Source organism: Poecile atricapillus, chromosome 28 (assembly GCF_030490865.1).
Source record: "Poecile atricapillus isolate bPoeAtr1 chromosome 28, bPoeAtr1.hap1, whole genome shotgun sequence".
Classification (NCBI taxonomy): domain Eukaryota; kingdom Metazoa; phylum Chordata; class Aves; order Passeriformes; family Paridae; genus Poecile; species Poecile atricapillus.
The window spans coordinates 3,192,438-3,207,192 of NC_081276.1; the positions used below are offsets into that span (position 1 = coordinate 3,192,438).

Genomic DNA, 14,755 nt, shown 5'->3' on the forward strand with positions numbered 1-14,755 from the left:
TCTGGTCTTGTTCATCCCATCCCATCCCATCCCATCCCATCCCATCCCATCCCATCCCATCCCATCCCATCCCATCCCATCCCATGGATCCCATCCCATCCCATCCCATCCCATCCCATCCCATCCCATCCCAATCCCCCATTCCCATCCCATCCCATCCCATCCCATCCCATCCCATCCCATCCCATGGATCCCATCCCATCCCATCCCATCCCATCCCATCCCATCCCATCCCATCCCATCCCATCCCATGGATCCCATCCCATCCCATCCCATCCCATCCCATCCCATCCCATCCCATCCCATCCCATCCCATCCCATCCCATCCCATGGATCCCATCCCATCCCATCCCATGGATCCCATCCCATCCCATCCCATCCCATCCCATCCCATCCCATCCCATCCCATCCCATCCCATCCCAATCCCCCATTCCCATCCCATCCCATCCCATCCCATCCCATCCCATCCCATCCCATCCCATCCCATCCCATCCCATCCCATCCCATCCCATCCCATCCCATCCCATCCCATCCCATCCCATGGATCCCATCCCATCCCATCCCATGGATCCCATCCCATCCCATCCCATCCCATCCCATCCCATCCCATCCCATCCCATCCCATCCCAATCCCCCATTCCCATCCCATCCCATCCCATCCCATCCCATCCCATCCCAATCCCCCATTCCCATCCCATCCCATCCCATCCCATCCCATCCCATCCCATCCCATCCCATCCCATCCCATCCCATGGATCCCATCCCATGGATCCCATCCCATGGATCCCATCCCATCCCATCCCATGGATCCCATCCCATCCCATCCCATCCCATGGATCCCATCCCATGGATCCCATCCCATCCCATCCCAATCCCCCATTCCCATCCCATCCCATCCCATCCCATCCCATTCCCATCCCAATTCCCCATTCCCATCCCATCCCATCCCATCCCATCCCATCCCATCCCATCCCATCCCATCCCATCCCATCCCATTCCCATCCCATTCCCATCCCATCCGCTGGGGGGCGCTCGGGAGCGCCAGGCCGCGGGGAGGGCGCCCCCTGCAGGCCAAGGCGTGGCGGTACCGCGGCCCGCACCCGCTGCCGCGACTACAATTCCCAGCGCCCCTCGCGGCGGCGCGCGAACTACAGCTCCCGGCATGCCGCGCGGGGCGCGCCGTGCGTGCCGAGCAGGCCGCAGTGCGGGCCGGGGCCGCGGCGATGCTGGAGGAGGCGGGTGAGGTGCTGGAGTCGGTGCTCAAGGCCTCGTGCCTCCCGCTCAGCGTCCTGCTCTTCGTGCCCGCCGTGCTCCTGCTCCTGGGGCCGCCGCCCGCCGCCGAGGCGGCGCACGAGTTCACGGTTTACCGCATGCAGCAGTACGAGCTGGGCGGGCAGCCCTATGGTGAGGAACTGCACGGCCCGGCCGGGCTCGGTCCTGCCGGCAGCGGCCCCTTCAGGGGTGGTGGGGCCGTGGGAAGGGAGCCCCGAGGCCGGGGAGGAGCCCAGGGTAGGCCGTGAAGCCGCGGGCGGCCCAGGGAGGGCGGCCAGGCCTAGGGGAGGGCTCGGGGGGCTCTGGGAGGCGGCAGCAGCCGGCCTCAGGCGCGGGGGAGGCCTCAGGACGGACCCTTCTGGCTGAATTTCGCTGCCCGGGCTCAGCACGAGCAGGAGAGGGGCTGGGAGCTCCATCGTGGTGACCTAGAGGTAGCCAAGGGCCCTGTCTGTGGGCTGAGGGCTCTGTGTTTTGAGGAGCCCAGCTGCATACCTCCTGCATTCTGGTGAACTCGGTGGTGAGCTCAGTTTTGTCCTTTTGCCTTTGACTCCTTTATTGACAGGTTGCTTCCTCTTCGCTCTTCATCCTCAGCTCTGTGTGTTGCTCCAGTGGCTCCATTTGAGAGCCCGTCCTTCCCCTGTGTTACAACTGACCTTTACATCCTCTGTTCTCTTACCTGCAGCCTGCTGATTGTGCAACACCTTTCTTTGGGTCAGAGACACACCCTGTCCTGTGAGTCCTTGAGGTGCTGCAACCCTCAGCCTCCTCCCCTGTGTGCCCACAAACCCAGAATCACCGGTTGTTTCTGGGTCTTCTGTAGAGATTTTGTTCCAGACCAGGGCACGTTGCTCTGTCTGTGAGTAACTCTCCTATGGAGTTACCAATGAACAGCCTCACGTTTCATTTGTGCTGCCCATGAGACGCCATCCCTCATTCTTTCAGATCTTAATAAGTTCAAATACATAAGTTATGAAATGCAGCTGTGCCTGTGTATTCCTTAAACGCTTCACGCCTCTGGTGGCTTCTAAATAAATGAAATTATTTCTGGGTTCTTCCATCACAGTTTCTCAGAACGTGTCCACATCTTGAGGGCTCTCTTGCTGACAGCCTCAGTAGCTCCAAGGCAGGCCCTTGCATGGGAGTAGGACTCTGTCTTTTCTCAGGTGCTGGGAGCTGTTGGCAGGCTGAGCAGGGGCAGCAGGAATGTGATTCAGCTGGCTTTGACTTTGCTTGCCAGAGTGTCCCCTCTAGCCAAGTGCTCACAATTTTGTGACCTCTTGAAAAGCCAGGTGTTATTTCTTTAAGATGCTTCCAGTTAACTTTTTATGCTGTTTCTTTTCCTGGAGCCTTTAAGCTCGGTGGGCTGTGTGTTTCCTTTGTTCCTTCCTCCTCCCTTTGGGTAGCTGCTGTTCCTTTTCCTTGTGTGTTCTGAGATGTCCTTCAGGATAAAAGCTGTATTTCAGAGCAGTCTGAGTTGGAAGGGACCCACAAGAATCACCAAGTCCAGCTCACAAAGGGAATGACCCACAGAAGGATCAAACCCATAAGCTTGGCATTATCAGCACCATCCTCTGACCAACTGAGCTGATTTGTTGTTCCAGATTCTCTTATTCTTTTCCAAAAATACCAAGTAACAGGTTGCTGCTCAGCCTCTTCTTGCAGAGGGAAGAGTTTTTTGTCAGCATTACTCATAGAGCAATTTAAGAACAAGCTTGGACTTCCTCTAATACCAATAGAATGAGAATTCTTTAGTTTGTAAATCAGTGATTATTAACCAGTTCTCTCTGTAGAGAAGCTACAGAAAATCAGCCTGTCAGAAAAGTACTGTTGTGTCTGCTCTGCTTAGATGGCAGAGAGAGCAGAACTGTGAGTGCACACATTGCTGTGTTTACACATCATTCCTTTGGAAGTGGTGGAGGGATTATCCTCATTTTGAATTGTTTTTCTCTGGTTAGAGCAGGGGTGCCATTAATGTTTGTTTGTTTAGTGTTAGAGGTCTGTGGGGAGAATTTACATTGTGCCTGGGCTCTGTTTCTGGGTGTGTGGCTCTCATTGATACTGTGCAGGAGAAGTGTAGATTTTTCTTGTTTAGGTGTTTCTGTGACCTTTGATAAAACCAAGCTAATGTTAGAGTTAAGCTAAACCAGGTTTAAATCTAGTTCTCAGCCATGCTCCTGTGTGACAGAGGCTGGAGCACCTCGTCTGTCCCTCTGTGGGGACCCAGAACAATGAGATCTCCAGGGAAGGTGCCAGAGCTTTGGAAGAAGAAATTGAATTATAAATTGTAAGGTGGATTTGACCCTCTCTGTTTGGACAAGATGTCCTTTTGGCCCTCCCTTGGGGAATGCAGGAACTTCTGGCAAGCCTGGATTGCATTTCCATGTGGGGGATTTGATCTGCTGGCACTGAGAGTAGGAGAGGGTGAGCCCTCAGGAGCAGCCTGCTCCTCTGTAACTCTGCCAGCTACAGAGCCTTCCTTGGGGCAGAGTGAGAGCAGCCCTTGGGGTGACATGGGGCTGTCTGGTGTCCTTGGGGTGACATGGGGCTGTCTGGTGTCCTTTCTGGTGTAGCACAGCTTGATCCTGCAGCTGGGGGAGGCTGTGGAGAGGCCAGGCTGTTTCCAGGAGTGCTGCTGGCTGCAGGTATTAGGTGCAGGTGAGCAGACAGGTAGCCTGTGTGTTGTGCTGAGGAGGAAGACTGGAAGGTGAGGCTGTGGTGTGGAACAAGGTGGGGTCTGGCAGGATGTGGCTGCACAGGAAAACCCACAGACTTCTGCTCCTTCTCGCACGAGGAACAGGCAAACTCAGCTTTCTGCAGCTTCTGGCTGCTCTGCAGCCCACCAGACTGTCCCCAGGAGCGTTGTGAGCAGGAGGCAGGCTGGAGCAGAGGGGATGGGGTGCAGTGCCTTACCAGCTCTCCTGCTTTCCCTGCTGGCAGGCACCAGGAGCGCGGTGCTGAACACGGAGGCGCGCACCGTGGAAGCGGACGTGCTGAGCCGCCGCTGCGTCATGATGCGGCTGGTGGACTTCTCCTACGAGCAGTACCAGAAGGCTCTGCGCCAGTCAGCCGGGGCTGTGGTGATCATCTTGCCACGATCCATCTCCTCTGTCCCCCAGGATGTTGTGCGGGTAAACCAAAAAGTTTTCTTTCTCTTCCCATGGGAGGCGTATTGGAGAAAAGCTTGGTTGCTGCAGGGCTGGAAGCTTCTGTTGTAATGCACAACAAATCGTATTCTAATTTTAAAACTTCTCTCTCTGCTTTGGTTGTTAATTTTTTCTTGACACCTGTCGTGTTTAGCAGATGCTAAGTTTGTGTCTCGCTTAAATCCTCAGCAATTCATGGAGATAGAGCCAGAAATGCTTGCTATGGAAACCATTGTGCCAGTCTACTTTGCAGTGGAAGATGAGGAGCTGCTGTCTATCTATGAACAAACACGGGCTGCTTCTGCATCACAGGGTTCTGCCTCAGCCGCAGAAGGTGAGTTCTAACAAGGAGGAAAAAGTTTTGAGGAAGACAGGCCTGTTCCCACCTCTGGGAGGAGTCTGCTGTGTCATCTGCACTGTGAAGCAGTGTTCTGTCGCCTTTGTGTTTATTCAGTCTTTGTCAAAGTGTTTAGAGATTCAGTGGAAGGGAAGCTTTACTTGACTGTAGTTGGACACACAGTTGCAGGAAGTTCTCAGCTTCACACTGTTGCAAATAAAGTAGAAATCAAAATTAGGATAAAAGCAGCATTGAAAATGTTAAGTGACGATGGTATGTTGGTAGAAGCTGAAGCTTTCTGTCTGACCACAAGTCAGTTTGATTATTCCATGTAAATAATATGACTGTCTTAATGAACTGCTGCTTATGACTAATTTTAGTACTGCTGAGGAGAAGTTTTTGACTAGCCCAAAATACTGGGATTTTACAACAGAATGAAAAAGCATGATCACCAAGATTCTGTGTCATTGCATAAACACCAGTGACAAGTGAGAGGGCTTAAATGGTTTAAAGCTAGTCTCTCCAAAGCTCAGTTAGCAGGGGAAAGGAAGGGGTGAAACTTCCCCTGGTGTACATTGGAAGGTTTTTTGGTGTTTTTGTTCCAGTTCTGCTGCACACAGCAACTGCCAATGGCTTCCAGATGGTGACCAGTGGGGCTCAAAGCAAAGCTATCAATGACTGGCTCATCCCCAGTGTGGAGGTGAGTTGTGTATGGGTTCAAACTGGAAACATTCATGAGGTGACTTCTTTTATTGGGACTTTATCAGACATTTGGTCTGACAGGGCAAGTCAGGGGACTCTCAGCCAGAAATCTGAGGTCCTCACAAGGCCATGGCAGACTTGGCAGGAATGTAGAAGTCAGGCTGTCCTTGTACAGGCACAGAGAGGTGATGGGGAGTGACACTGCTCTCTTTCCTCTCCAGGGAAGGCTGACAGGGCTGGGTGGAGAAGACATGCCCACTGTTGTGATAGTTGCCCACTATGATTCCTTTGGAGTGGCTCCAGTGAGTATTCTTTCTCCCTGCAGCTCTCTGTTCCTGTCCTTTTTCCCCTCTATCTTTTCTTGGCCTGAAGGCTGTGGGGCAGTTACAAGTGGAGCACAGTGCTGTGCTGTCTTGCAGCTGTTCTGGTGCTCAGTGTAGATTTGTCACCTTATGTGTGTCCCACCTCATCCTGCAGTGGCTGTCCCATGGGGCTGACTCCAATGGCAGTGGAATCTCAGTGCTGCTGGAACTGGCCAGGCTGTTCTCTCGGCTCTACACCTACAGAAGGACCCATGCTGGGTAAGGAACTGCTGTGTTTGGGGTTAAATGTGATGGGGATGATGTGGGAAGCAGATTCCATCCTCCAGCCCTGGCAACTCCCCACTTTTAATCTGTCCTGCCATTACCTGAGTATGTGGCATGTGGGAAGTGTTTGTTAATGGACAGTTTGTCTTGGATGTCAGGTGCAAGTGGTTGTGATTTCACCACACCTCCAAGGCTGAGTGCAGGAATTCTTGCAGCATGCTAACCCTTTTCTGGCTTCTTTGATGGGCAGGTATAACTTGCTGTTCTTTGCATCTGGAGGTGGCAAGTTTAATTATCAAGGAACTAAGCGGTGGCTGGAGGACAATTTGGACCACACTGGTGAGTAAGGGACTGGTTGTGTTGAATGTCTATAATTAATTACCAGCTCTCCTGCAAGAATCTCCTTGTGTGAGCCTTGCTTTTTTTTTGGGGGGGGTGGAAATCCCAGCATGATGTAGCAATAAAGGTTTGGATTTTTCTGTTCCAGATTCCAGCCTGCTGCAGGACAATGTAGCGTTTGTTCTCTGCCTTGACACTCTGGGAAGAGGCAACAGTCTTCATCTTCATGTCTCAAAGCCTCCCAAGGAGGGCACCTTGCAGCATGCATTTCTGAGAGAGCTGGAGATGGTAAGGAAAAGCACTTTAAGTTCATGGGAGCTTGGGACTTACTATACAGCTCTCCATGAGAGGAAGGAAGATGTGAAGAAAGGATGTGCTATTGAAATAATTCATGTATTGTTTAGGGTCATTTGGTTTGAAGTGCAGACAAATACTCATGCCACAATCCCAAGTGAAGCAGACTAGATCTGCAAATACCACTCTGTACAGACATTGAAACAGCTCTTTTTGACCTGAAAACCCAACTTTAATAATGTCAATAACTGCACCTTACATTGTGGAACACACAGCAGTGGGTGTAGGCAGACAGGGCAGTGCAGGGTGGGACTCTGCAGTGGGCAGCACCCCTGAATGGCTTGTCCACGTCCTCAGGTTGTTGCCAGCCAGTTCCCAGAGGTGAAGTTTTCCATGGTGCACAAGAAGATTAACCTGGCTGAGGACATGCTGGCGTGGGAGCACGAGCGGTTCGCGATCCGGCGCTTGCCGGCGTTCACCATCTCCCACCTGGAGAGCCACCGGGACAGCCTGCGCAACAGCATCATGGACAGGAGGTGAGGGACCCTGGGGGAGGAAGGCTGGGGTTTAAACCCAGCCCAGAACCCCAAACTGGCCTCACAACTGCTTGTGTTGTTCTGATGGTCAGGGCACAGGTGGCAAGGATTGGGTGTTGGGCTCTGGATTCAGGCTCATGCCTGATGCAGTGAAAATGGGTTATTTCTAGAGGAAGCTGATGCCATTGGCAAGTCCATAATCCTCTCTTTTGATTTAGGGCACGAATAGACACTAAAGCACTGACCAGGAATACTCAGATCATTGCTGAGGCTTTGACAAGGGTCATCTACAATCTAACAGAAAAGGTGAGAGGTGCCCACCTTGCAGTGCTGGCCAGACTTGTCTTGCCCAGCCAAGCTCAACAATAACCTGGGTTGTTTTTTTTTTTCATTTTCCCTTGCAGGGAACACCTGCAGATATGCAGATCTTCACAGATCAGATGGTAAGCACAGTGCATTGTGGTTGTAACCTGGAGTCTGGGAGAGAGCTCTGGTGTGTGGTTGACTCCCTTTCTCTGGTGGTATTTTTCTGCAGCAAATCCAGCAGGAGCAGCTGGAGTCAGTGATGGACTGGCTGAGCAGTCAGCCCAGGGCTGCCCAGCTGATTGATAAAGACAGCACCTTCCTCAACACCTTAGAATATTACATGGGACGCTACCTGAAGGATGTCAAGCAGCATCACGTGAAGGCAGACAAACGGTAAGAAAAGACACCAAAGAACCAGCCAGAGCATGCAAACTGGCTTCCCCCTAGACAGAATTTTGTCTGTGAGCTGCAGCTTTCCTGGTTTCTTGACATGCAGCTTTACTCTTTTCTGCTCTCCTGTCAGTTTTGGTTCATGCTTGGTTTTCTCCCAGAGAAAGATGCTTGTGATTCCTCACAGCACAGGAACAAGGCCCAGCAGCTCCCTCTGTCTGAAAAGCTTGTTTTTAAACTGTTTTGGTTCCACTGTTCCCACTCTGAGAGCAGGAGAATACTAAGCTTTGATTTATTAAAAAAGGCAGTTTCCATCCTGTTGAACCTGCTTGGACTGAAGCTGTTTTAATGAACAGAGGGAGGAATCTTTCATGTTCAGCCTCTTTGGAGACAGCTGAACAACAGCATGAGTTCTGAATTGTGTCCTAGGGCTTCTGATTGTAGGAAAAGAAAATCCTGATGACTAAAATCAGCTCAAAGCCAGTGTGGGAGGTGGTCATGCTTACCTGTCTCTGGTTGGGTGAACTCTTTGGGAACAGCTCTGGGCTGTCCTGACTGCAGAGTCAAGGAGTGCAGTAGAATCTGAAAATTTTCTCCTTTGCACAGGGACCCCGAGTTTGTTTTCTATGACCAGCTGAAGCAGGTGATGAATGCATACAGGTATGGAATTCCCCTGGGCATGCTGGGCTGTTGTCTCACCCCCTGGCAGGAACTGCTGTAGCAATTTCATGTGCACTTTTCCTTATTCCAGGGTCAAGCCAGCAATCTTTGACCTGCTCCTGGCTGTCTGTATTGCAGCCTACCTTGGCGTTGCCTATGTTGCAGTGCAGGTAAGAGACACAGGTGTATTATTTTACTTATAAAACAAGTTAGATACAGAAATTCACACAGTGCCAGCACTAAAGCTGGAACAATAATGCCACTTGGCTGTGCTGAAGGCAGTCTCTTGCCATTCTAGTGCAAACCTGTTTTGTAGAGCTGTTTCTTGTAGTCAAGGACATGCATAACTCACTTGCTAACCTCTTTTGGCTCCAGACTGAAACTTTGCAACAAATTTCAGTTACCTTGGTAATTTAAAAGTTTGTAGCTTGTACTATTAGGAAATATCTGAACTTGGGATGCAGCTTAGAAATGCATCTTCAGAGTTTTGCTTTCTTTTTTCAGTGAAACTATAAATACATCCTGTGTCCATGCCTCTGAAAATGTGATACTCCGTGTCTTGGCCAGCCCAATTAAATGCAAAGTTTTTGTGTCACTGTTAACCAAGACAGTGTGAGCAAGGCTTTGTTCCTGCCTGCATTCATGAAGGACATGAATGAAAGGGAAGCTTTTTAGGTCACTCTCAATTTTGATGACTTTGCATTATTTGTGTCTATTATTTGTTTAGGGAAACCACAAGCATTTGAAAACTCAGTGTAAGAATATAAACAAGGGGAAAAACATACTTTGATTTCTATTAGCAATCTTCATTACTTCTGTTATTTGAATTTGAAATTATTTGAAGCCTGGATCTTGTTCTATCTGTCAAACATCAAATCAAAATACAATCAACCCCAGCAAAATCAAAAGGGGAATTAAGTGAATTTCTAAGCCACTGTGGAAATGGTGAAAGAGAAGAGCCAGTTAAAGAATTGTGAATTGGTGGGAATCTGTTTTTGCCTGGTTCATTTTTACCTGCCTGAAACTGCTGGCAGCAGTGTTTCTATAGAGACCAGGAGCCCGCATGTGTTGGAATCTGAAGCTTTCTCCTCGCTTTCAGAAGGAACAGAATTGCATTGAAAAAATAATTTAAAAAGTCTTCAATATGAGTTGAAACAGACCTGCACAAACACTTCTGTAAGCCAGCATTTTCTGTATAACTTGGCTTCCTTGTCATAATTCCTCCTCATCCATCAAGTCCCACTCTGTCTTCAGGATGAGTGGTTGATGCACACAAGGCACTGCATTTGCACACTGGCATTGTTTTAAACCTTCTGCTAAGTTTTCTGTGTGTTCAGAACTGCCATGGTTACTTTTTTTCCCTTCTGTTTCCAGCACTTTGGTCTCCTTTACAAGATGATACAGAGATTATCCCTTAAAACCAAGCAGCAGTGAAGCACCAAGTCCCCCCACCCAGCAGCACTGAGCCATCGGTGAGCCCATTGGGAACCTTCTGCCTTCCACTGAAACCCTGCTGTTCCTTTTCCTTTGTCTCCTCTTTGCTACTGTATAGAGGGGAGGAAGGCATAAAGAAAATGAAATTTTAACTCTTGTGCACCTCTGAAGTGCTTTTCTTCACCTTCTTCCCCTGAGTTGCACCATGTCTGGTTTGCCTTTGCATTTTGGTGAGGGAGAGGCTGAGAGACTCCAGCAATTCCTGCAGTCTGATTCTGAGCAGCTTCTCTGAGTGTAACACAAAGTCCAGCACCATCATGGACACTGTCACACAGCCAGCCTGGAAACTGAAACTACAGCCTGACAGAGTGGTATCTCTGCCCAGCACACAAGGACTTGGAGCAGTGATTTGAAAGAAAAAACCAAAAAGTGCACATGCAAATTAAAGAGAATGCAATTAGCATGTTTCCTTATGGCACCTCTTCCTTGAGTTCACTGCTGGCTTTAGGGAGTTGTGCTGAGCAAGCAGTGTCTGCAGCAAGCACCTTCTTGCATTTTGTTCAAACTCACCCCCTTTTAGGAGGTGCACTGTGAGTGATCTTGACTGTTAAAATCAGGATGAGGAAAGATTAAGTTGGGTTTCTGGCATGAGGGTTCTTGCCAGGGACAGGTTCTCTCCTGTCTCTCTTGGAGGATGCATTTTGCTGCGTGCTTGATTTTTCTGGAGGTTTTTGGTCCTTGAACAGTTCACAGCTGCCACCACTCTATGCTTAACTCTTGCTTGATTTTTGAGGGGTGTTCCATAGTCCATAGCTGCTGCAGGATCCTGTTCTCTGCTGTTCCATGTACTTACACAAGCTGGTTCTGTTGATAACAAGAGCAGCTCAGATCTGGAAAATATACTGAGATACTACAAGCCCTAGGCTAGTTGTAGTTCTAGAACATAACCCTGAGCACTGCCCTGCCACCCAGCAAGTTTTGAGTCCTTTTCTGTAATCTCTTCTATGTACATGAGGTCTCTTCACAAGCCACAGTGATGCTTTTTTTTTAAAATTTAAGCTACTATTTATAATTAAAGCAGTGTATCTTACAGAGGCTGAAAATTATTTTTTAAGTGCACCTTTTTTTTTGTGTATGCAAGAAAAATTCCAGCTGTGGATTCCTGTTTGCACACACCTGCTGTGCACATGCTTGTTAGAAAAGGGCTTGTTGTGGCCAGTCACTGTCCTTTGGATGGTCACCAAAGCACTGATTTCCATCCTCCTTGGTTTATTTTACTGTAATCTTCTAGCAGTACCCTTACCCCATGATGTGTCCTTTCTGCTACTTTAAATAAGTAGCAACTTACTCTTTGAAGGGTCTTGTCTTTTTCCAGGAGAGCCTGCTGGTGTCAGTGGCTCACCATGGTGTCCAAGCACTCCAGAAGGATCAGCCACACAGGGAGATCTGCCTTTTCCTGATCTTTTGAGTGCTCATTTGAAATGTGTTTCTCTGCATGCGTGAAGTGCTCACGGCACTCCTCTGCCAAATGAATTCATAATGACTTCAGAAGTTGCTGGAGTGGCTGGAAGGCAAGCCTTGATTGTTTTCCCCTGGTTGGTATGCTCTGCCCATAGAGTGAAGCTGCATGCCCTGGGCTGGGTAGGTTTAGAACATGCTTGGTACAGTGGCTCTCTGGAGAACTCTGCAGGCTCTGAATATTTGGGAGTAATTTGAGTCCTCCAGCTCAAACTGCAGCATCCATTTGTGGTGTGTTATACTTAAGGAGGTGGTGTTCCCTCCAGCCTAGCAGAGTATTTCACCAGTCTTAATTTTAATTAATTAACTCCATTCCTTTGCTGAGAAAAATAGAAAAAGAATATTAGCAATGCTGCTGCAGCTTGAGTTGATGTGTATAAAATATGCCAGTAGTGGGCAAGAGCAAACAGAACAGACCTGGGGCTTGTTCCTTGCTGTGGAAACTGCAAGTCTTCCAGATGAGAAGCTCAAAGTTCAGAGTCAAAAACTTCCACCCAGTCTGTTTGCAGAAGCTGTAGCACAAAGAAAACACCTTAGCTCTGTGTGGTCTCAGCAATGAGCTGTTAACACTGCTGATACAGTGCCAGAAGCCAGTGGAAACAACCTAAAAAGATGAATAAATGAGGAGAGTTCATAAACCTGAAGGGAAGTTGGGATGGTACATTGCTCTCTCCCACACAAGGTTAGTTTGTCCTGTAATCCTTTTGTCTCGCTCCCTGGCTGCCATAAAAAGTAGTTTTTACAACAGATAAAAGAGTTTCTGCTTTTGATCAAAGTGCTCGTGCACTGAAACATATATGCTCAAATCTGAGATAGTCAAATCCCAACTTCCTCATAGCTGGAGCAGAGTGCCCATCCTGGGATTGAATTTAAATCCAAATTTCCTCATAGCTGGAATTCTGGGGTTGAATTGTTGTTTCCTTGGGTAAGTCAACAGAGAAGTTTGCAGAGAGCCCCTAGGGCTGATCTGCACTGCAGCATAACTGATCAATTCAGTCACCAACACAAAGCCAGAAACCCAACAGGTGTTGTGATAAAATAAAAGTTCTCCACAACATTGCAGAAGAGCTCTGTGTAGCTGATTCTTGTTGCCCTTATTTTTACCTCTCCTCTATTTTTGAGGAGTTGGCTTGGCCTGTAGGGAAGAGCATGGAAAGCATTATATCCACATACACACAAGTGGCTAGCAGTTCAAGCTCCTACCTAAAAAACCATTTTCTTTGCTATTTATCTGACTTCACCTGTTGTCCTGGTGCTGTCAGAGTCTGCAGCTCACAAAAAAATGGTTTTCCAGCAGAGTTTAACTGAAACTGTTAATTCCTTCTGTCTGCTTCCACCTGCATGGGCACTATTGGGAATTGTATGGGAGTAATTTGGATTATTGTAGTTCATCTCCCAAATGACAGGGCTTGGTTTATTGTTGGGAGGGAAATAATACTGTGCAATATGAACTCCACTCCTCTACTCAGTGCAGAGAAAATCCTGAAGCCAGAATGGAATTAGGTCTCCCACTCTCTGTGGCTGAAAGTCACCACAATCTATTTAGACATTCAAAACCACAGCTATACCCAAAATTGCTGTGGGGCTTGGTTTTGAGGGTGTTTTGTTGGTTTTAAATCTCGTGCTCTTACATTGTTCATGGCCCAATCCCAAAACCCAGGCTGCTCCTGCACCCTGTGTTTAAGCTGGGTTTTACATTTCAGAGGTTTTACATTTTATTTGGTCTTGTCTCACCAATCTGAAATGCTGGGGCTGCTCCTGGATGTCTCAGAAAATTGGGCCTCTGGGTACTTGAGTGTGGACTCCTGCTTGCTCACTTTGATCTGTTTAGTTTCCATTTGTAGTTACTGCATAGCAACTGCAAGGTTATAATCTGGAATATTTGCAGCTCAGGAAAAAGATTTATCTAGTAATGTTAACTCAATTATTTATCTCTTGTGTGCCCTGAAGAACAAATGTATATTGAGGTGAATATTTAAAAGCTAATAGAAAATTCAATGCAGTTGATTTGCATATTTTAGGACTATAAATGTAATAATATTTAAGTATTTTAACTTCTTTTTTTATTTGTTTGTCCCTTTTTCCCTTGGAAAATAAACCAAGTGAATAGGTTTGATGGATAGATTTGTCAGAGAACTATTTGCTCAAAAAAATGGAATCTCCTTGCATTATTTGGAGGAATAGACACTCTACAAAATGGGAGAAAATCTATGTATTTAAAAGCTTCATCCTGTCTAGCCAAAAGTAAAATAGTACAACAGAAAACATTTATACACTCCAAGCATGATTTCAGCACCTTGAGGTGAGCAAATTCCTGTTTATTCAAAAGGTTTGTGCTCATGTGAAGCAATTAAAGTTTCTATGCAAAACAGCTTTGGTACTGTGAGAAACCTCAGCAGCCAGCACCGCGTGCTCTTGGGGATTGCTGTGCCTCTGTCCTTACCCAAACCCTATTTGAACACTGAATTTATTCAAATTATAATCATTGCAAGAGATCTGTTCCCTGAGCATGACTTTGTCAAAGTCCTGGGCAGAGGTGTGGAGTGACAAAGTGACCTGAGGAGGGGAGGGCTGGACGTGCGCTCATCCCCGGCTGTGTCCGAGGGGTTCTCCTGCCTGAGACCCCGAACCAGCGGCGTGGGGACTGTGTGGGGACATGGGGTGGTGACACGGAGCAGTGACACGGGGCAGTGACAAGGGCAGTGTCCTGCTGGTGACACGGAGCAGTGACACAGGCAGTGTCCTGCTGGTGACACGGAACAGTGACACGGAGCAGTGACACAGGGCGATGACACGGGGCAGTGACACGGGCAGTGTCTCGGTGGTGACACGGGGCGGTGACACGGAGCAATGACACGGGGCGGTGACACGGGCAGTGTCTCGGTGGTGACACGGAGCAGTGACACGGGGCAGTGTCCTGCTGGTGACACGGAGCAGTGACACGGGGCAGTGACACGGGCAGTGACACGGGGCAGTGACACGGGGCAGTGACACGGGGCAGTGACACGGAGCAGTGACACGGAGCAGTGACACGGGCAGTGTCTCGGCGGTGACACGGGACAGTGACACGGTCAGTATCCCGATGGTGACAAGGGCAGCCCCACCCGCTGCCCGCAGGTCCCGAGGTGACAGGAGCATCTCTTGGTGCCAGCCTTGGGCCAGCTCAGCCGCTGTCCTGCCCTGGGGACCTCTCACCGTGCTGGCCCCGGGGTGCAGAGCGGGGCTCGGTCCTTGCA

At 48.9% G+C, this 14,755-nt stretch overlaps 1 protein-coding gene across 1 annotated transcript; it reads left to right on the forward strand.

Moving 5' to 3' along the window:
• The first annotated feature begins 1,165 nt into the window (after positions 1 to 1,165).
• NCLN (nicalin) lies at positions 1,166 to 13,890 on the forward strand. Its single transcript, XM_058858576.1, has 15 exons — positions 1,166 to 1,405; positions 4,211 to 4,401; positions 4,606 to 4,750; positions 5,359 to 5,453; positions 5,677 to 5,757; positions 5,933 to 6,036; positions 6,293 to 6,381; positions 6,530 to 6,669; positions 7,033 to 7,211; positions 7,430 to 7,517; positions 7,616 to 7,654; positions 7,747 to 7,910; positions 8,514 to 8,567; positions 8,659 to 8,737; positions 9,942 to 13,890. Exons 1-15 carry the CDS (start codon positions 1,225 to 1,227, stop codon positions 9,999 to 10,001), a joined length of 1,689 nt encoding a protein of 562 aa, XP_058714559.1. The 5' UTR covers positions 1,166 to 1,224; the 3' UTR covers positions 10,002 to 13,890.
• The last annotated feature ends 865 nt before the right edge of the window (positions 13,891 to 14,755 follow it).